General features: G+C 46.2%; 1 protein-coding gene across 2 annotated transcripts in view; it reads left to right on the top strand.

Moving 5' to 3' along the window:
- The window catches only part of DHRSX (dehydrogenase/reductase X-linked), a 136,238-nt gene that overhangs the window by 35,588 nt on the left and 78,197 nt on the right, over positions 1-22,453 (top strand). For both annotated transcript variants that reach the window (XM_023739464.1, XM_023739465.1), the window contains exon 3: positions 4,882-4,950. In XM_023739464.1, the coding sequence (XP_023595232.1) occupies positions 4,882-4,950 (69 nt within the window). The remainder of the gene's footprint in view (positions 1-4,881; positions 4,951-22,453) is intronic.

The following is a 22,453-nucleotide window of genomic DNA, read 5'->3' on the forward strand; positions in this document are numbered from 1 at the left end:
TTTCACTGACCCTCTACTTTACCAAGCATGATGTCCTTCTCCAGGGACTGGTCCCTCCTGATAACATGTCCAAAGTACGTGAGACGAAATCTCACCATCCTCGCTTCTAAGGAGCGTTCTGGCTGTACTTCTTCCAAGACAGGTTTGTTCATTCTTCTGGCAGTCCATGGTATATTCAATATTCTTTGCCAACACCACAATTCAAAGGTGTCAATTCTTCAGATTTACAACACCTATTTTGGGGGGAAAACGATTCAATTTATCACAGTTATTATTTATATTCTGTTTCCACAGCACTCTCCTTTTTCCCGAAACTGACTGGGGTTTTCTTTCGAAATCTTTTGTTACCAAATTTTTATTTTTTTAAATATTTTTTGGATGGCATGTGTTTTCAGTATTGGAATGCAGGCTTACATTTTTGGTTGGTAATATGGATTTTGAGAAATAGGACCTGGTAATACAAGCCGCCACGGAGTGCCGAGCGGCACTGTGACGCCACTGATCTGTAGTATAACAATATGCCAATAAAAACTAAATAGAGAATTTGCTGTTGACGCCTTTCCATTGGGTTACATGGGAACCTGTGCTTTTCCAAATATGACCCAGAAAAACCAAAACAAGCCCACTAGGGCTCCCTAACCATCACACAGGAAAGCTGTCATTGTGCTTTCAAGCCTCATCTCACAGAAATAAAGGGAAAAAGGCCAAAGTTTACAAAACTAACAGATCCAGGAAGCATCACCTAATAGAGTGCTCAACCCACACAACAATGAGGCTGCAGCTCTGGTCTGCTGAGCGTCACGCATTTCAGAAGAGACCCCCCCCTTGACGCTAAATGCATTAGAACCGGAATAACGCCTTACCTCCGAGGTTAAGCCAATACTAACGAAAGAGTTAACATCTGCATTAGCCTTCTAGGGCTGCCTGGCAAAATACCACAAAGGAGGTGACTTACAAGCACAGAGATCTATTATCTCAGGGTTCTGGAGGCGGAAGTCCAAATCAACAGATTGGGAGAGCCACGTGGTCTCTGTCCTCGCTACGGGAAGATCCTTGCTCGTCTCTTCCAGCTGCTGGTGTTATTGCGAGTTGCCGTCGCGTCCACTCTGACTCATGGCGGCCCCAAGTGTGCAGAGCAGAACTGCTTCGTGGGGTTTTTCAATGGCTGTAACCTTTCAGAAGCAGATCGCCAGGCCTTTCTTCTGAGGCGCCTCTGGGTGGGTTCCAGCCGACAGATTTTCAGCTGGTTGTCGTGCGCTAACTTGGCTTGTGGCTGTATCTTCCCGTGGCCGTCTTGTGTCCATTAGCAGACACTCACTAACTGAAAGGCTGACAGTTTGAACGCGCCAGCCGCTGTGCAAGAGAAAGACCTGGTGATCTGCTTCTGTAAAGATTGAAAAAAAACCCACAAAAAACCAAACCGCTTGCCACCTTGGAAACCCTATGGTTCTACTGTCTTATAGGGTTGCTGTGAGTTGGATTTGACTTGACAGCAATGGGGCATTTCAAATGGCGAATGCACACAGCTGCAAACGTTATCACTCAGCTGCTATCCTAAAGGTGGGAGGTTCGCGTCCACCCAGAGGTGCCTTGGAAGAAAGGCCTGGCCATCTACTTCTGAACAATCAGCCATCGAAAATCCTATGGGGCGCATTTCTACTCTGGGGCACATGGGGTCGTCATGAGTCAGAATGGACTGGACCGCAACTATTTTTTTTTTTTTTTTAATTTAAAAAGTACAGGGATTTCAGAAGTATGCTCATACCTGTACGTAGCCCTAACATAAAAGTATTCTTCGCTACGAATTTCTCTATTTCTTTGATGCCTAGAATCACAGCATTTACAGATGGAAACGGGCTTTTGGGTCATCCCTTACCCACCCCACACCTCAGCCCCTAATGTGGAAAGACTCTCAAAGCAAAAATCTAACCGCCATATTCTCTTTCTTTAATGAAGTCGGAGGTGTAAATTACGTCTGCAGCCTCATCTTCCTGATGTGGGCAGCTTTGAACTTCTTCAAGGAAGTGACAATTTATATATTCCTTTTAGTCTCCCCGAAGGATATGCTTTGCAATATTTATTTGAGATGTCTCCAGCTGAGGCCAAAGACGTTTCCGAATTCATTAGGATCACTGTGTCAGCTCTCCTTTATTTTTTTTAACTCATTGCTGAAAATACTTAGAGGTTTTCTTTTATTTTTTTTTAAATTTTGAAAAGGCATTCTAAAACTTAATTTGGGGCATGTGGCAATGATACCAGATAAATGATAGAGAATGAAGCAATACAAAATAAAATAGCAGGGTTTATTGCTTGGGTGTTACTGTGATGCCGGAAGCTATGCCACAGGTATGTAAATACCAAGGAGCCCTGGTGGTGCAGTAGTTAAGCACTCGGCTGCTAACCAAAAGGCTGGCAGTTTGAATCCACCAGCTGCTCTGTGGGAGAAAGACCTGGTGATCAGCTTCCATAAAGATGAAAAACAAAACCAAATCCATTGCCACCTTTGGAAACACTGTGGTTCTCCTCTGTCCTGTAGGGTTGCTATGAGTTGGAATTGACTTGATGGTAGTGGGCCGTTTCAGATACCAGTAGGGTCACCCGTGGTGGACAGGTTTCAGCGGAGCTTCCAGACTAAGAGAGACTAGGACGAAAGGCCTGGCAATCTACTTCCAAAAATCAGCCAATGAAAACCCCATGGATCCGAATGGAACACTGTCCATCTGCTTGCTTTGGACACGTCATCCGGAGGGATCAACCGCTGGAGGACGACAGTGTTTGGTGAAACAGAGGGCCGGCAGGGGGGTGGGGGGATCCTCAGTGAGACGGATTGGCGAGATGGACACCCCGACGATTGTGCGGATGACGCAGGACCGGGCAGCGTTTCCTTCTGTGGTCCACGGGGTTGCCATGAGTCAGAGTCCACTGGGCAGCAGCCATCTGTCTCTACGGTTGCTTGGTGGTTAGAATATGTAAACCAAGCACAGAGTATCTAAACCATGTTCAGAAGTGCCTGAGAGAGATGACTGTTGGGTACTAACTTCCCACTGGAACATCTGCTCTGGGGAGTGCCTCCCTGCCTGAGCAGACCTGGTGGGTCGGCGACGTGGGCCGGGCAGCCACCCCTCCCAGACCTGGCGTCTCCACCTGGTGTCCTTGACTCACCTGCTGGTTCTCTAGGCCTCCTCTGAACTCCCACGCGAACCTGGGCTTCTCAAGCACGCAGCAGCTCTAATCTCCATTCTATCAAATCTTACGCATCATGACTGGCGCCGCCAGGCTGTCTCGGGCTTGGCTGATGCTGGAAAGAGGCTGATCAACTGATTCCCGCTAGGTGTCAGGGGGTGATGGTACCCTGGCACCTTGCCCCCAAACTGTAGTCTTAGTGGGTACACCTGAGCATTCAGGCGTTCTGGTCTACCACATTTAGAAGACAACCACAAAACTAAACAAAAGAAAATTCTTCCTTCATCGTCCATCCATGCTCACTTAGGAAGACAGAAAGGAAATCTAATTAGTTTACTTCACCCCAGACTTCCTAAACCAAAGACCAAAGCTGTTGCTATCGCGTTGATGCTGACTCACAGTGATCCTAGAGGACAGAGGAGAACTGCCCCATGGGGTTTCCAAGGAGCAGCTGGCGGATTGGAACTGCCGACCCTTTGGTTAGCAGCCAAGCTCTTGACCACTGTGCCACCGGGGCTCCAGATTTCCTAGTGTTTATTTTTTACCATAATATCTCTCTTTCAAAAAACACCTATGGACGTACTTCAGAACTCTGCTTCCTGCAATCACAGCTGAAGATTTTGATGACATGGCTGGTGATGCAATAAGGAATTTGGAACAAAATATTGTAACGCTCCATGATACATTTTTTAGAGAACAAGTCTGTCAATTAAAGGAAAGATATGTGTAGACTCCAAGTTTCTTGTTAGTCTTAGTTGCCATTGAGTTGACCCCCAGTTCATGGAGACCCCATGTCCAACAGGATTGGACTGTCGGCTGATTTTCAGAAGGTTGTGATCCATACGGTTTTTGAGCTGATTTTCAGAAGTAGATCCCCAGGCCTTTCTTCCTAGTCTGTCTTAGCCAGGAAGCTCTGCTGAAACCTGTTCAGCATCACAGCACCACGCAAGCCTCCACTGACAGAAGGGAGTGGCTTCCCATGAGGTTCACTGGCTGGGAATCGAACCCGGGTCTCCTGCATGGAAGGAGAGAATTCTAACATCAATGCCCCCTAAAGTTTTCTAGGAAGTTCTATTTCCATTCTGACATAGTTGTGACCTTTTTTATGCCTGTGCAATTCTTGACTTACCTGTGTTGATCAGGCCAACAGATGCCTTGTGCCTATTTGATGATTTGAATGTCGAATGTCAAATAACTTCATGTGGTTGTACGTGCCGTCGAGTCGGTTCTGACTCATAGTGACCCGATGTACAACAGAACGAAACACTGCCCAGTCCTGCGCTATCCTCACAATCGTTGTTATGCTGGAGCCCCTTGTGCAGCCGCTGTGTTATGAGTTGCCTTCAATCCCGACTCATGGCGACCCCACGTGTGACAGAGTAGAACTGCTCCATAGGGTTTTGTTGGTTATACTCTTTAGGGAAGCAGTTTGCCAGACCTTTCTTTCACAGCACTGCCGGGTGAGAACCAAACCGCCAACCTTTAGGTTAGTAGTCTGGCACAAATCTTTTGTGCCACCCAAGCTCCTTATTCACGGATTAACCATTCCAACCCGTGTTTTTTGGGGTCCGCGATTCAACCCGTAACACCATAAAGACCACACATCAGAATTGTATTTTTCTGCTCACGAACACGTTCTGATGTTTTATGGTTTCTGGGTAGCCTCACCAGTCATTTGATTTGTTCTCTTCCTTTTAGCTGGAAATAATGACAGAAGATCCCAAGAGGCTGTAAGGAGAATCCAGGAGGAAACCTTGAACGACAAAGGTATTGCTTGGTTGTCAGATGGCTCTTTTCACTTGGGAGAGATGCTTGGAGTCCGTGTTCAGGGCTGGGGTTCAGACTCGTGGTCCTGGGCTAGGGATTGCAGATGGTGAGCACCATATTCCTGCATTTCTCCTGGGAATGGCTGTTCCCCGCCGGAATATGAACAGGGACACCAAGATAGCGCTGCTCAGCTTAAGGGTCTCTGTTGTTGCTGTGGTTTTGTTGCCCTCGGGTCGACGCAGACTCACGGCCACCCGATAGGACGGAATACAACTGCCCCCATAGGGTTTCCAAGGAGCAGCTGGTGGATTCCAACTGCCAGGTGAGTGTTGGTTAGCAGGCGGACTCTTTACCACTGTGCAGCCGGGGCTCCTGTGTTACATAAGCAGATGGCAAATGATTGTTTTGGGCTAGCTGTGTCTGTTTGTAATGTTTAGAGTCTGAACATGCTGTAATAAATATCTCTGATTTATCGGATGAAAACAAGGTATAGAAAAATGTTTTAACTTTCTTTTTTGCAAAATTTTTTAAAATTGTACTTTAGATGAGGGTTTACACAGCAAATCAGTTTCTCATTAAACAATACACATATTGTTTTGTGACATTGGTTGCCAACCCCACGACATGTCAACCCTCTCCTTTCTCGACCTTGGGTTCCCTATTACCAGCTTTCTTGTCCCTTCCTGTCTTCTCGTCCTTGCCCCTGGGCTGCTGTGCCCCTTTAGTCTCGTTTTGTTTTATGGGCCTGTCTAATCTTTGGCTGAATGGTGAACCTCGGGAGTGACTTCATTACTGAGCTAAAAGGGTGTCCGGGGGCCGTACTCTCGGGGTTTCTCCAGTCTCTGTCAGGCCAGTAAGTCTGGTGTTTTTTCGTGAGTTAAAATTGTTGTAACTTTCTTGATGGCTTAGTTGCCTATGTTGAGGTTAAGATTTGGGAGTGGAGCACCCTTGGATGTGAGGGGAAGAACTTGGAGGAGAGGCTGCCCAGGGCGAAGCTAACGTCTGATGTGCCAACTTCTCATCTCCACGGATTATTTCTGTTAGTTAAGGAAGCAGGCATGTTGGCGTTGTTGGGTGCCATAAAGTCGATTTCGACTACCCTGTGTGATAGGGTAGAACTGCCCCATAGATTTTTCTTGGCTGTAATGTTTACGGGAGGAGGTCACCAGGCCTTTCTTCCACGGAACCGCTGAGTGGGTTCCAACCACAACCTTTTGGTTAACGCTTAACTGTTTGCACCACCAGGGGTCCTGGGCTCTTGGTAACTGGGGACGTATCTGGTGCTAATTGTTTCTCCAGTTCTAACAAGTACCACTGTGAGTTGCTTCTGAGTCAGCCCCTGACTTATGAGAAACCCAAGCATGATAGAAGGAAATGCTGCCCCGTCCTGTGCTATTCCCATGATTGTTTGTGGATGAGATCCTTGTGATCCACAGGGTTTTTTCACTGGCTGATTTTAGGAAGCAGATCACCAGACCTTTCTTCCTAGCCCGTCTTAGTCTGGAAGCTCCTTTGAAAGCTGTTCAGCATCACAGCAACACGGGAGCCTCCACTGACAGACGGGTGGGGTGGTGACTTGGAGTTTCTAGGTGATGCAAAGGGTTACTGCTCTCAACTGCTAACCCAAAGGTTGGAGTTTGGAGTCCACCCAGAGGTACCTCAGAAGAAAGGCCTGGCGATCTACTTTGGAAAAATCAGCCATTGAAAACCCTGTGGAGCACAGTTCTACTGTGACACACTTGGGGTCGCCATGAGTTGGGTTGACTCCACGGCACCTGGTTTATATGTTCTTATATACCTAATAATATATTATTAGCATGCACAGGAAATGCTTATTACTGTAGGGAGCACAATTATATCTAAATGCCCATTACCTCTCTGGCCTGCCCTTTTTTTTCCCCCCTTCCTTTTTCTGTATTTAACCCTTTTTTCTTAGCTCTTGGCTGAATGCTGTAGCCTCTTTGCTAGCTAGCGCCTTCTCTGCCTCGGAAGGCCTAGCCAATGGACATCATTTTTTGGGGGGTACACGCAGACAGACGTACCACTGACTGAGCTCTCAGGATTATAATTGTGTGAGTACTGCTGGGAACCAGCCAGCTGAAGCTCATTTCCCAATCTAAAGCCTTTCCAGGGAAGAGTTTCCATACCTCCTCATGGTTTATCTGTGATGCCAATGCTTTTATTGCCCTTGACTCATTATCTGCTGATGACAGAGATCTCACTTAGGAAGAAACCATCTTGTTAATTTACCAAAACCCCCCAAGGCCACAAAAACAAACAAGGGATCACAGGATGGGGCTCACTGATGGATCTTAAATCAATCAAATAGACGGGAGCAAATGAGCAACTCCTGCCCAAAAGCAAAGATGAGAAGGCAGGAAGCGACAGGAAAAGCGGACGAATGGACACAGGGAACCCGGAGTGGAAAGGGAAAGCGGGAGAGTGCTGTCACATTATGGGAATTGCAACCTATGTCACAAAACAATTTGTGTATGAATTTTTGAATGAGAAACTGATTAGCACTGTAAACTTTCATCTAAAGCACGATGAAATTAAAAAAAAAAAAGGGATCCCAAGAGAATAATGCCCACGTTAACTCAGATGAAATGGGAATAGATAATGATTTAAATACTCTTAAAAGTACAAAAACGAGTTGCCAGCAAGTCACGTCTGACTCCTGGCGACATCATCTTGTTTTCTTTCTTTTTTTTTTTCTCATTCAAAAATTTATACACAAATTGTTTTGTGACATTGGTTGCAATCCCCGCGATGTGACAGCACTCTCCCCGTTTCCATCCCGGGTTCCCTGTGTCCCTTCGTCCAGATTTCCTGTGCCTTCCTGCCTCCTCATCTTTGCTTTTGGGCAGGTGTTGCCCACCTGGTCTCCTGGACTTGACTGAGCTAAGAAGCACGTTCCTCATGTGTGTTATCGTTTCTAGGCCTGTCCAAGATTTGGCTGAAAAGTGGACTTCAGGAGTGGCTTCAGTTCTGAGTTAGCAAAGTTCCATAGGGTTTTCAGGGGCTGATCTTTTAAAAGTAGATCGCCAGGCCTTTCTTCCAAGGTGCCTCTGGGTGGACTTGAACCACCAACCTTTGGGTTAGCAGCTGAGCGTGATCACTGTTTGCACCACTTTTGGACTCCCAAGTTCACCACCGACTCATAGAAATCATGGAGGGATCATCCAAACGTGTGTCCCAGTCCCTAAATTCTCACTGCACTCAGGCTTTAAGAGGTGACAGGGATCCTTCTCGCTGTGCCTCTGTTTTTCATCATGACTGCTGCCTTCCTCCCTAATCCAGCTCTTTCGTAATGCTATCTGGCCTGTCCTGGCTTGCACCGGCTCTGTTTGGGTCTACCTGTTGGATCGATGTGCCTTTATGTCCTTATTACTTCGTTTTTGTTGTTGTTGAAATACAACAGTGCTCCGCCCCTCGTAAACTTGTCACAGGTCAATGAAGTAAGTGGTGTGCGCTGAGAGAGAGTTTCACCTTGGAGATACATTGTTGCAAACTCTGATGGGTGGTTACCCAAACAGGTATTAAACACTTAATGTTTGTAAGGAGCACAAAATACTACAAGGCCCTGAGTCTGCACAACTGAAAGTAAAGCTGATTATGGAGCTAGAAAAATGTGCTCAGCCCGAGTCAGATGTTGTTATTGTTAGTTGCCGAAAGTTGGCTCAGACCCATGCTGACACCATGCCCAGCAGAACCAAGCGTTGCCCAGTCTTGCACGATCATCACAAGCCATCGCTGGTATACTCAAGTCCATGGTTGCAGCCCCTCGTATTTGGAGCACCTTCCAACCGAGGGGGCTCATCTCCCTCCACTGTACGGGACAGTGTTCTGTTGTGATGCATAGGGTTGTCATGGGCTGATTTTCAGAAGTAGATAGGCAGGCCTTTCCTCCTAGTCTGTCAGTCTGGAAACACTGCTGAAACCTGTCCTCCACGGGTGACCCTGCTGTGGCACAGGCAGTGCTCGACTTGCGACCGGGGTCCGTTCTAATGGCTAGTCTGTAGTGACTTGGTTCTGAACTGTCTAATGCCTCATTGTGTTTTTTTAGTTTTCATTATTATTGCCTTTTATTATCAGTCTCTTTATAAATCCTGTTGGAACCCTGGTGGCGTTGCGGTTAAGAGCTTGGCTGCTCACCAAAAGGTCAGCAGTTGGAATCCACCAGCCACTCCTTGGAAACCCTGTGGGGCGGTTCTACTCTGTGCTGTAGGGTTGCTGTGGGTCACAATTGACTCATCGTTAACGGGTTGTTGGTTTTATATGTATATGTATACAAATATATATACGTATATATACATACATATATATATATACAGTGAATCGTAAATATTCACAGATTTCATATTTTATAATTCACTTTAAAAAAAAAACCCCAAACCTGCTGCCATCAAGTCAATTCCGACTCCTAGCGACCCTATAGGGCAAAGTAGAACTGCCCCATAGGGTTTCGAAGGCTGTACATCTTTACGGAAGCAGATTGCCACATCTTTCTCCCACAGAGTGGTTGGTGGGTTTGAACCACCAACCTTTCCGTTAGCAGCCGAGCACTTAACCACTGCACCACCAGGGCTCCTTATATATGTGTCCTTGCTGACACATGAGAGTCTCTATCCACTGGTCTTTGTCATTAAACAGGAGACAACTCATTTCTTGAATGGAGATCCATCTCAAGGCAAGTAGACGCCTAGAATCTTTCTTCTACCCACAAACTCTCTGCTTTTGTGGAATCATTTTTTATGGAGCTTGGTGAATTTGGAAGAACCATCATCTGAGTTGAGCCCATGGGTGGAGCAAACGGTTCAGCGCTTGGCTGCTCACAGAAAGGTTGGCAATTCGAGTCCACCCAGAGGTGCCTCGGAAGAAAGGTCTGGCAGTCTACTTCAAAAAAACCAGCCATTGAAAACCCTGTGGAGTGCAGTTTTACTCAGACACACATGGGGGGGCCATGAGTTGGATCAACCTGAAGCCAGCTCATTATCTGGTTATAATTTCAGGGAATGTTGATTGCACAGAGTCCTCGAGATATGATTTCTATAATGAAGTTGGCATCACAGAGCTCAATAGGTATTTCTTGGCCAATACCCAAGAGTCGAGTCAGTTCCAATTCACAGTGACCCTAGAGGACAGACTAGAACTGACCCACAGGGTTTCCAAGGAGTGGCTGGTGGATTCGAACTGCCGACCTTTTGGTTAGCAGCCAAGCTCTTCACCATTGTGCCACCAGGGCTCCTTGCTGGCCAGTAGTTAATGATACTTATTCCCAAGAGAAGTTTTAACAACATTCTTAACGCATATTTACGGTGTGGTACACCCCAGAGTGTCTTTATCTCCCTCGTTTAACAGAAAGTAACCCGTATTGCCCGTTTTATTTTTCATATCCCAGTTCTTTTTTGTTTTCTTTGCTTTCATTTTTAGGTTTAGCGTCCTGATTTAACCCTTTCATGCCCGTTGGTACATCTAGCGACCATGGACTTTTTCGGCCTCTGGGGTTTGTCAGGAAGCCACTGTACCCCTGACAGGGCGTGCAGCTGCAAGGCAGGGGCCTTTAGGACTGTTTGAAACTGAAAAAAACATGAGCGCACCACCACTGACTGTTTTTAGAGGGTATTGTTATTGTACGAGGTGTCGCAAGTTTTGGTGGGAAAAATAGAAATTAAAAAAATTATTTGTTACACTTATGGACCAGTAGACCCCAGTGAGGACTCGGGGGTGTAATGAGTGGTATGTCATATGCACCACTGAACACTTAGGGCAGGCTTGTGGGAGGGGGCAAGAAAAAAAAATCCATACTACCTACCAAAGATTGAGACACACTCCATGACTCAGCACGCTTCCATTAATGAAGACACATGGTATCAATAAAAACTTCGAAGCAGAAAATAATTAGGTCACGAAAGGATTAGCCAGTAAACAGACTTGCTGCCTTAGGCATCTGGTGCTGCTCTAACAGAAATCCCACAAGTGGGTGGCTTTAACAAACAGAAAGTTATTCTCTCACAGTCCGGTAGGCTACTAAGTCCAAACTCAGGGCGTCAGCTCCAGGGGAAGGCTTTCTCTCTCTGTCCGCTCTGGACGAAGGTCCTTGTGATGCATCAGTCTTTCCTTGGTGTGGGAGCTTCTCTGCGCAGGAACCTCAGGTCCAAAGGACATGCCCTACTCCCAGTGCTTCTTGCTTGGTGACATGAGGTCCCTCTCCTCTTTGCTTGCTTCTCTCTTTTATATCTCAAAGGAGATTGGTTTACGATATAACGTAATATTCTAGATTGAGTCCTGCCTCATTAACATAACTGCCTCTAACCCTGCCTCATTAACATCACAGAGGTAGGATTTACAACACATAGGATAATCACATCAGATGACAAAATGGTGGACTGTCAAACAATATTGGGAATCATGGCCTAGCCAAGTTGACACACATTTTGGGGGGACACAATTCAATCCATAACACACACACAGATGGATAGATGTTGGACAGACAGACAGGTGATTTCCTGTGGGCCCTGGTTGGCTCAGACGGTCCCCTGGCCTTTCCCAGAGGACAGGAAAGAAGCGCCCAGCACTTTATGAAAGTTTAATTTGCTATTACAGCTCTCAGCGTGCTCTGTATGTTGAAGGCTCTTCATTTCTCAAGGCTGTGATGATTGGTTTCACCTCCTGAAGCTCTCAGTGATTTCCTCCCAAGGTGAGCTCCGTGAGAAAGCTGCTTTCCGCCTGGTTTCATTATAGACGTAGGTGGATAGATGCCGTCTCCTTAACTCCGGCTCGTGGCGACCCCATGTACAACAGAACGAAACTGTCTTAGTTATCTAATGCTGCTGTAACAGGAATACCACAAATGGATGGCTTTAACAAAGAGGAATTTATTCTCTCACAGTCTAGGAGGCTATACGTCTGAATTCAGGGCACCAGCTCTAGGGGAAGGCTTTCTCTCTCTGTTGGCTCTTGAGGAAGGTCCTTGTCATCAATCTTGCCCTGGTCTAGGAGCTTCTCAGCACAGGGACCCTGGGTCCAAAGGACGCACTGTCCTCCCTGCATTGCTTTCTTGGTGGTATGATGTCTCCCTATCTCTCTGCTCCCTTCTCTCTTTTATATCTCAAAAGAGATTGGCTTAAGGCACAATCCAATCTTGTAGATTGAGTCCTGCCTCATTAACATAACTGCCACTAATCCCACCTCATTAACATCATAGAGGTAGGATTTACAACACATAGGAAAATCACATCAGATGACAAAATGGTGGATAATCACACAATACTGGGAATCATGGACTACTCAAGTTGACACACATTTTTGGGGGACACAATTCAATCTATAACAGAGCCTTAGGAATCGAAGAGATGCCATAAATGTGTTGTCCAGCCCCTTCCTCTAGGAAGCTAAATCTAAAGGAACCCAGCTAGCCCTTCTCTCCCTTGTACCCCCACCCAAGGAGGAGGAGAAATTCATATGGGTTGATATATTTCCTTATTTCATCTGAGATCATACAGTATTTGTCCTTTTGCAATTGACTTATTTTGCTCAGCATGATGTTTTCAAGGTTCATCCATTGTCGGAACGGTGACGACGGTAGCCAACTACACAACTCTTACAGAGAAGTGGGGCCAAGGAGTGTCACTCGGAAGAGTCGACCACAACTGCAGTCCCAGGAGTTTATTTATAGTCAATACAGCAAGTAGTGAAGCAAATCACAGAACACTGGGCTTTGGGTGAATAACAATAAGTTTCGGGCAAGAGAGAATGGACTTCAGGTAAACAAACCAATCAGTAACGGGACAGTAGGTTTTGGAAGAACAAGCCATGACAAGTCTCAACACGTTGCTGACAAGTCTCAACATGCTGTGTGCAGCATATGGGCCTTTGAGGGGCTTAAGTTGTCACTGGTGTAGCCATATTTCAAAGGCACATATCCCCACGTTTCCCCCCTTTTGTTTAATTAATGGAATAAGAATCGAGGGTTTTCACTGGTCTAACAAATGCCCGTTAGGATACAGTAAAATTTTCTTTACGAGATATAAGCCAAGATTATCTTAGCTATTGTCTCCACACCTCAGGGCCTGGCTGATGTGTAGGGAATCTTTGTGAGTCCTTGTGAGCCCAGCTTCAGCTGGGTCACACTCCATATGCTCAAGGAGGAGAAGGTAGCATAGCGATGAGTAGTACCTGGACTTAGTTGGGCTCCTTGATGGTGGCCACGGCAGGCTCTTTAAACTCACGGTGCTGATTTTCCACCGGATACCATCCGGTTCTTTATTAGGTTACTAAGTAAGAGCGATGCTCTTATCAATCACATTGCCGGAATGAGCGGACTCAGTGCACATCAACATCTTAGCCTAAGGCCTTTTCTGCCTTTTAGGTGTGTATGACAATAGAGGATGACCTTATAAAGACATTATAATCCTTTGTACTAACCATACCCTGATTGTTGGACCAATGGGTTTCTTCCGACTCTCATTTTGTAAGCTAAACAGTATCTTTTAACATTCACTAAGATTATTATTCTTAAAGGTTCAAAGATTCATTAATAATCAAACAAGCGATGATTTACACAAATTCACTAACAATTGGAACGGAATCACTGAATTAGAGACCTATCTATACAGAAGCATCTAATCTAGAAGAAGCAGAAAATATAGAGGAATTTACGTGTAACAACTTCTTATTAGGAAAGCACTGATTAACGAGATAAGATAGGAAGTGCCTTTCTAAGAGGAGGTCTTCAATTTTCCCGTCTGGCATAGAAGGCCGACTTCTGTTGGCGATGGGAGATCTTCAGGGAGTAGAGACATCGGATGACTATAAGGAAGCACAAGACTATTAAACATCCTATAGCAAAAAGGATCTAAACATGGAGATTGAGTCCAGAGAACCAATGTGTAGGATTAAGCCAGTAAGCAAAATCATTAAGTGTAGTAAGTGTAACTTTATTAGATTCTGCTCATAGTTTCAAGAGTTGTTCTTGTAACTGGAATTGTAATTTTTGAATATCACTTTTCAATGGAGAAGTGAAGCTAGCCAAAAGATTATTTTTAACATCCTTCCAGGATTCATTATATGGAAGGGCTATAACACAGAAGCGAGTGTATTCAGCATCACAGGTTAGTTGGGAATGTTCCCATAGGGCTTCCTGTCGCTTTCCAAGCCAAAGGACTGAGGCTTCTAAAGCACCCAGATGCTTGAGGATCTGCTGATCAATATGTGCCATAGTTTGCATTACAGAGGTTACATTTCGCATATAAGTGTTAAACTGTTGGGCAGTCTGAACAGATTGGGAGAGAGCTACGGCAGCGGTAGCGGCCGTAGCGGCAATATCAGCGGCTGTGATAATAGAGGCTATGAGAATTCCAAGAAACCTTTTAGTTTGTATTTTTTGTAATGCATTAACAACCTGAGCGAGGGGGGAACTATCTTGCCAGGGGCATGTAAGGTTAACAGGCAGCCATCTCCCCGTCACTGCTGCCCGTGGCTGAGGGGGAGGGGAGGGGGCCGAAGGAGCTGCCTGTAAGGGCTGCAGGGCAAGGCGGCAGTGATGCCAACCAATAAGAACTGAAGCTGGGATGTTCATGTCACGAATGATGTTACTGATACGTTCCCATGCTTCTACATCAAGGTTTCCCCGCAAGGGATACCAAGGACAGGCAGATTCGATTAAAAGCAAAAGTTGCATAAGTGCATCTTCTGAAACCTTAAGCTTAGAGGCCTTTAACAATCCTAACAACTGGGCTTTCTGTTGACGCTGTTCAGAGGAAAGAGAATTCCCCATAGTGAGGAGGAAAATGAAAGGAAGAAAACAAAAGCTCCTGGCCTGAAGCCTGAGATCCCTTGAGAGCATTCAGAAAAGCCCCGCCGCCCTTGGGCTGTAAAAACAGCCTGAATTGAGAGTGTTTGGGACAGCTCTGCCCACGGAAAGCCCTGCCGCCCTCGGGCTGTGAAAGCAGCCTGAAACGGACGCGTCCTATACTCACCACCTGAAGGGACTGAGTGTGAGGGTGTCTATAGCTCCCTCACAGGGGGCACCATCTGTCGGAACGGCGACGACGGTAGCCAACTACACAACTCTTACAGAGAAGTGGGGCCAAGGAGGGTCACTCGGAAGAGTCGACCCCAGCTTCAGTCCCAGGAGTTTATTTATAGTCGATACAGCAAGTAGTGAAGCAAATCACAGAACACTGGGCTTTGGGTGAATAACAATAAGTTTCGGGCAAGGGAGAATGGACGTCAGGTAAACAAGCCAGTCAGTGACGGGACAATAGGTTTTGGAAAAACAGGTCGTGACAAGTCTCAACATGTTGCTGACAAGTCTCAACATGCTATGTGCAGCATTTGGGCCTTTGAGGGGCTGAAGTTGTCACTGGTGTAGCCATACTTCATGACCCAGCTAAGTTGACAGATATTTTTGGGAGACACAATTCAATCCATGACAGGCTTGCTCTGCGGGATCCATTTACCTGGGAAGTCCGGGCACACCTGTCTGTCTGTCTGTATTTTTTTTTAATTTTAATAAGCTATTTGTATAGCAGTTTTAGATTTGTGGAAAAGTTGTGCAAAAACGTGGAGAACTCCCATCTCTCCCTGTCCACAGATTCTCCTGCTGTTACCATTTTGTGTTCGTGGGATACATTCCTTACAGTCAGTGAGCCACGACTGACGCATCGTTATTAACTCGAAGTCCCTGGGTGGCTCAAACGGCTAAGCACTTGGCTACTAACTGAAAGGCTGGAAGTTCAAACTCATCCAGAGGTGCCTCGGAAGAAAGGCCTGGCAATCTACGTTTGGAAAACCAGCCGTTGAAAACCCAGTGGAGCGTAGTTCTGCTCTGACATGCGTGGGGGCGCCATGAGTTGGAGGTCACTTGATGGAAACTGGTTTGGTTTTGAGGTTTTTATCTTCTTCCTTTGGAGTACAAGACTGAGGGCTTCTCCTGTTCCACTCAGCTGGCCTGCACACCCAGAGGATACTTAATCAGTGTGAGGAGAGGAATTACAGATTTCTGCATGATCCATTTAGTAGAGGCTGCGGTTGGGGACATTTTTCAATTCCACACATAATGAGGACTTTGGTTGTTTTACAAGCTAATTACCCAGAAGATTATGGAGTGGTTTTAGTGGCGCATATTGTATGCACTATTTAACAGATAAGAAGTAATGAGTGTCATTAAAGAAGGAAAAATGGCAGTGTTAGCCGAGAGATATTCGTATCCCGGCTGCTTTCTTGCTTTCTCGCTGTGAAGGTGGACTCAAGTACTGGAAGGCCAGGAGCCCTTCTAAACCAGGTACCCTGAAGAGCACCTCACACACTGCACACACCCTCCCGCTGCAAAGATTGACACCCGTAAACAGCAGACACCTTATCTTGGTCATCTAGTGCTGCCATAACAGAACTACCACAAGGGGATGGCTTTAACAAACAGAAATTTATTCTCTCACAGTCTAGAAGGCTAGAAGTCCGAATTCAGGGTGCCAGCTCCAGGGAAAGGCTTTCTCTCTCTGTCGGCTCTGGGGGAAGGAAGGTCCTTGTCATCAATCTTCCCCTGGTCTAGGAGCTTCTCAGCACAGGGACCCCGGGTCCAAAGGATGCACTATTCTCCTGGCTCTTGTTTCTTGGTGGTATGAGGTCGCCATCTCTCTGCTCAATTCTCGTTTTTATATGTCAAAAAAGACTGACTCAACATACAACCTACCTGTCTCAATAACATAATTGTCGCTAATCCTGCCTTATTAACATCATAGAGATAGGATTTACAACACATAGGAAAATCATATCAGATGACAAAATGGTGGACAATCACACAATACTGGGAATCATGGCCTAGCCAAATTGACACACATTTTGGGAGGACACAATCAATCCATAACACACATCAGTGGGAAAACCCGTATTATCAGCTCCTTCCCAATCGCATTTTGAGAAACGGGTCATAGTTGTTTCACTTGTTCCCTTTTGTACCAGACAGCAGTCCCAAGAGAAGAAGAAACAACAGGATATATATGTGGTGGTCCAGTGGTAGAATTCCCCCCTTCAGTGCAGGAGACCCGGGTTCGATTCCTAGCCAGCGTACCTCATGCACAGCCACCACCCGTCTGTCAGTGGATGCTTGCTGTGGGGATATATGCCATTTAAACATGGCTGCACTATTGACAACTGCAGCTCCCACAGGCCTCTATGCTGCACAGCATGTTGAGACTTGTCCCCAACATATTGAGACTTGTCATGACTTGTTTTCCCAAACCTATTGTCCCTTTACTGATTGGCTTGTTTACCTGACTTCCTTCTCCCTTGCCCACACCCAAAGCCTATTGTTCTGTTATTTGCTTCACTGCTTGCTGTATTGACTATAAATAAACTCCTGGGACTGAAGCCGGGGGTCGACTCCTCAGAGTGACCCTCCTGGCCCCACTTCTCTGTAAGAGCTGTGTTTGGTTACTGTCTCCACCATCCCGACAACCATCGCCGCTGTGACAGATGGTGCCCCGTGTGAGGGGCTGTGACACCTGTGTGTTGCTGTGATGCTGAACAGGATACAGCGGAGCTCCCAGACTAAGATGGACTAGGAAGAAAGGCCTGGCAATCTATTTCCTTAAATCAGGCAGTGGAAACCTATGGATCACAACCCTCGGATCCACAGCTGATCATGGGGATGGCCCAGGCAGGGCAGCGTCTTGTTGCGTTGTGCACGGGTTCGCCATGAGTTGGGGGCTGAATCCACGGCACATAACAACAGTAGGTATGATGTGGTATCTCATTGCAGTTTTGATTTTCAGCAAATATTCTTTTAATACAACCGTATACGCTTGATTCCTGTCCCCAAGGAATTTAATCATACTTAACTTAAGACAGTTGTTAGGTTGGACGCCCTGAGAAGTTAATCACAGCTGTCTGTTTGACCTTGGACGTGTATTTCCCTTAATCTTCAAGCCTTCTCTCTTGAGCTGAATTTCTCCAATGTTTGCTCAAACTGGCAGTGTGGTCTTTTCCTTGGATACAACCGGAAATGAATTAATTCATGTTCACATCTGAGCTTCCATGGATACCATTGTCTCTTGGTAAGGAGGTTTCCGGTACAGAAACATTATCTGAAAACGCTGTTGTCATTTTTAGGAAGTAGATCTCCAGGGCTTTCTTCTGAGGTGCCTCTGGATGGGCTTGAACCTCAGTTTTGCATAGAACATTCATCAGACGTACTGATAGTCACCTTGGAATCTGGGTGCTTTGTGCTGATTGTCAGAGCAACATAAAATAATAGACTGCTTGGTCATTGTGAGTTTTCTTGTCTTAGAACTGCAATTGGAATCTCAATTCCATTTTACTTGTGGCGGGAAGTTGCACGTGCTAAAGTACTTCCTGTCAAGGAAATCGACTGCATTGCAGGTGACGTCTGCGTGTGGGTGCGAGGTCCTCCTCCAGGAAAACGCAAGTCAATTCTTTCCTCGTTCTCCTTGGGGAAAGAGCGACCTGAAGGTTGCAGAGGGGCCCAGGGGCAACGGTTTCCTCCCTTGAGGCTAATTTTACCCAAATCCAAATTATGTGAATTCCAATAAGCTAATACTTCTGTCACACCTCCCTGTAGGAAGGCTTCTCTGAGAAAGAAACTTTGTGAACATCTGCTAATCCACTTGCAGTGCAGCACCCCTGTGTGCATCAGAGTAGAACTGTGCTTCATAGGGTTTTCAATGGCTGGCTTTTCAGAAGTAGATCGCCAGACCTTTCTTCCTAGGCACCTCTGGGTAGACTCGAACCAAATTTTAACTTACTACCTGAGCACAAATTGGTGGAAATAAGTTTAGTTTGCTAGGGCTGCTAGAACAAAATACTACAGGTGGGTGGCTTTAAAGAACAGAAATTTGTTGTCTCATGGTCTTGAAGCTAGATGTCCAAATCAGAGTAATAAAAAAAAAAAAAAAAAAAAAAAAACCCTATTGCCATTGAGTAGATTCCGACTTATGATGTCCTCATGTGCATCAGAGTAGAACTGTGCTCCGTAGGGTTTTCAGTGGCTGATTTTTCAGGAGTAGCTCACCAGGCCTTTCTTCCTAGGTGCCTCTGGGTGGACTCAAACCAAATATTAATTAAGCACCTGAGCAAAAATTGGTGGAAAAAAGCCTAGTTTCCTAGGGCTGCCGTAGGAAAAAAAAAATACACATGGGTGGCTTTAAAGAACAGAAATTTATTTTTTCGTGGTCTGGAAGCTGAAAGTCTGAATCTGAGTGTTTAAAACAACAACAACAAGAGCAACCCATTGCCGTCGAGTGGATTCCAACTCATGGCCTCCCCGTGTGTGTCAGAGTAAAACTGTGCTCCACGGGGTTTTCAATGGCTGATGTTTCAGAACTAGATCACCAGGCCTTTCTTCCGCGGCACCTCTGGGTGGACTGGAATCTCCAACGATTCCGTTAGCAGCTGGTCTCATCAACGGTTTGCATCACCGAGTGCTAAGCAATTAATAGCAGTTTCCAGATCACTGAGAAATATCTCAGTCTTGCATCATTATCCAAACATTGTGTGTTTCCCTGTAATTCTTCCATTTACCATTTCTTTCTACATTTACTTACATGACTTTTATGATTTAAAATATTCAAGAAGCATAGAGAGAGCTTGCTTCTTCTAGCTACCCACCTGCACCGGAATCTGTCGTTAGCTGCCGTTGAGTCAGCTCCGACTCCTGGCAACCCCGAGCACAACAGAGGAAACACTGCCCGGTCCTGCGCCATCCTCACGATCCTGGGTGTGTGTGAGCCCGTGGTTGTGGCTATTGCGTCAATCCGTCTCATGGAGGGTCTTCCTTGTTTTCACGGACCCTCTACTTTACCAACAATGACATCCTTTTCTAGCGATTTGTCTGTCCTGATGACGTGTCCAAAGTTAAGTGAGCTAAAGTCTCGCCGTCCTTGCTTCTAAAGGCACACTCTGTGCTTTTTCTGAGACACACTGTCCTTCTGGGCATCCACAGTATATTCTTGGGATATTTCATCTGAATCTAGTGGCTTAAAAACACAAAATCAATGTTTAGAATGCTGGCGTGATTTGAATTTACCCCTTAGAGAAACGATCGATTTTTTCAGGGGCAAATTAACCAGCAAGCATTGTTTGCACTGGTTTTTATTTTATTGTTGTGCTTTAAGTGAAAGTTTACAATTCAAGTTAGTCTCTCATGCAAACATTTATACATACATTGTTATGTGACCCTAATTGCTCTCCCTATACTGTGACAGCACACTCCTCCTTTCCACCCCGGATTTCCCGTGTCCATTCAACCAGCTCCTGACCCTCTCTGCCTTCTCATCTCACCTCGGGACAGAAGCTGCCCATTTAGTCTCTTATATCTACTTGAGCTAAGAAGCACATCCTTCACGAGTATCATTTTATGTCCCATAGTCCAGTCTAATCTTTGAAGAGTTGGCCTCGGGAGTGGTTTTAGTCTTGGGCTAACAGAGAGTCCAGGGGCCATGCTTTCTGGGGTCCCTCCAGTCTCAGTCGGACCATTAAGTCTGGTCTACTTATTAGAATTTGAGTTCTGCACCTCACTTTTGTCCCGCTCCATGAGGGACTCTCTGTTGTGTTCCCTGTCAGGGCGGTCATTGGTGGTAGCCGGGCACCATCTAGTTCTTCTGGTCTCAGGCTGATGGAGTCTCTGGTTTATGTGGCCCTTTCTGTCTCTTGGGCTGATACTTTCCTTGAGTCTTTGGTGTTCTTCATTCTCCTTTACTCCAGGTGACATCCCTCATTCTTCTGATGATCAGCAAATTCTGGCAGCATCTCCGATAAAATTCTTTGGGATTTCAAAGTGTTTGATGTTGCCGCGTCTGCCGCTGGTGTGACCGCCTTTACCTGTGTCCCCTTTGGGTTCTTCGGCGCAGGTGGTTTTCAAAGCTGAGTCCCCTTCATCATCACTGTGATGAGGCCATCATCATCCACATCTGACCCGGGCCACCTGGGCAGTTTGTCTTTCTGCGGCTGAGTCCTGAAACTGAGATGGTGAGCACCGTGCTGAATTTTCTGATGGCATGTTGGCCGTCCCGCGAAGGTCACAGCTGCCTCGGCGCGAAGCCGCAGGAGGCAGTTTTGGGATGAACGGATTTTAACTGTTTACATCGCGTGCGTCTGCTGAAGTCCAGGTGCCTGTGGTCTTCTTTCTAGTCCTGCAGCCGCTGTTTAAGCATGGAAGCTGCCTCTTTGCTCAGGGCCCTGTAGGTCGCCTGAGCTGTTTGGGCAAGACTGGGCTGGGCTCCTTCAGGAGGGCCCCAGTGATGGGCTGGGGACTTCCTCAGTTATCCAGGCTGCTGTCAGAGAAATACCACAAGTGGGTGGCTTGAAGAAATAGAATTTTATTTATTTATTAATTTTTTTATTGTACTTTAGATGCAGGTTTACAGAGCAAACTAGTTTCTCATTAAACAGTTAGTACATATAATGTTTTGTGATGTTGGTTGCCAACCCCACGACATGTCAACACTGTCCCGTTCTCGACCTTGGGTTCCCCATTACCAGCTTTCTTGTCCCCTCTTGCCTTCTAGTCCTTGGCTCTGGGCTGGTGTGCCCCTTTAGTCTCGTTTTGTTTTATGCGCCTGTCTAATGTTTGGCTGAAGGGTGAACCTCCGGAGTGACTTCATTACTGAGCTAAAAGGGTGTCCAGGGGCCATACTCTCAGGGTTTCTCCAGTCTCTGTCAGGCCAGTAAGTCTGGTCTTTTTTCTTTTTTGTGTATGTGAGTTAGAATTTTGTTCTAGTAAAAAAAAAAACAAAAAAACCAAACCCATTGCTGTCAAGTCAATTCCGACTCATACATAACGAATAGAAATTTATTTTTTCACAGTTCTGGAAACTAAAAGTCCAAACCAGGAAGGAATCCTTGGGCATATGAATCCCCTGCTTGTCCCTAGCCCGAGGCGTTCCTTGGTTCTTGGTGATCGCTTACCTGGCTTCGTCTTCCCCTGTCGGGTGTGTGTGTGTGTGTGTGTGTGTGTGTGTGTGTGTGAGCGACAGAGAGAAATGAAGAAAGACAGAGAGAGAGAGAGAGAGATTAGGTTTAAGACACACCCTATACCAACACAGCCTTATTAACCTAACCAAGAAAACCCCACTTCCAAACAGGATCACCTCCACAGAAGTAAAAGTCAGGATTCCAATGCATATTTTGAGGGACACAATTCAGGCCACAACAGGGACCCTCATGGGGCGGGTGCCCCCTTCAGATAGCACCCACTGGTGAATATGTCTGAGCTCCCGCATGGAGCGCCTTCATTCCTTCTAACGTTTCTGCATCGGAAGCCTGTAGTTGACACTGGAGTGTCTGTGTGGCGCCGTGGGTAAGGATGCAACCACCACCTGAAAGGCTGGCGGTTTGAAACCCACCCAGAGGTGCCTCGGAAGGAAGGCCTGGTGATCTGCTTCCTAAAAATCAGCCATTGAAAACCCTACGGAGCACAGTTCTACTCTGACACACGTGGGGGCGCCATGAGTCGGAACGGAAACGCCAGTGACTAAGAACAACG

This window comes from Trichechus manatus, unplaced genomic scaffold (assembly GCF_000243295.1).
Source record: "Trichechus manatus latirostris isolate Lorelei unplaced genomic scaffold, TriManLat1.0 scaffold00134, whole genome shotgun sequence".
In the NCBI taxonomy this organism is placed as follows: domain Eukaryota; kingdom Metazoa; phylum Chordata; class Mammalia; order Sirenia; family Trichechidae; genus Trichechus; species Trichechus manatus.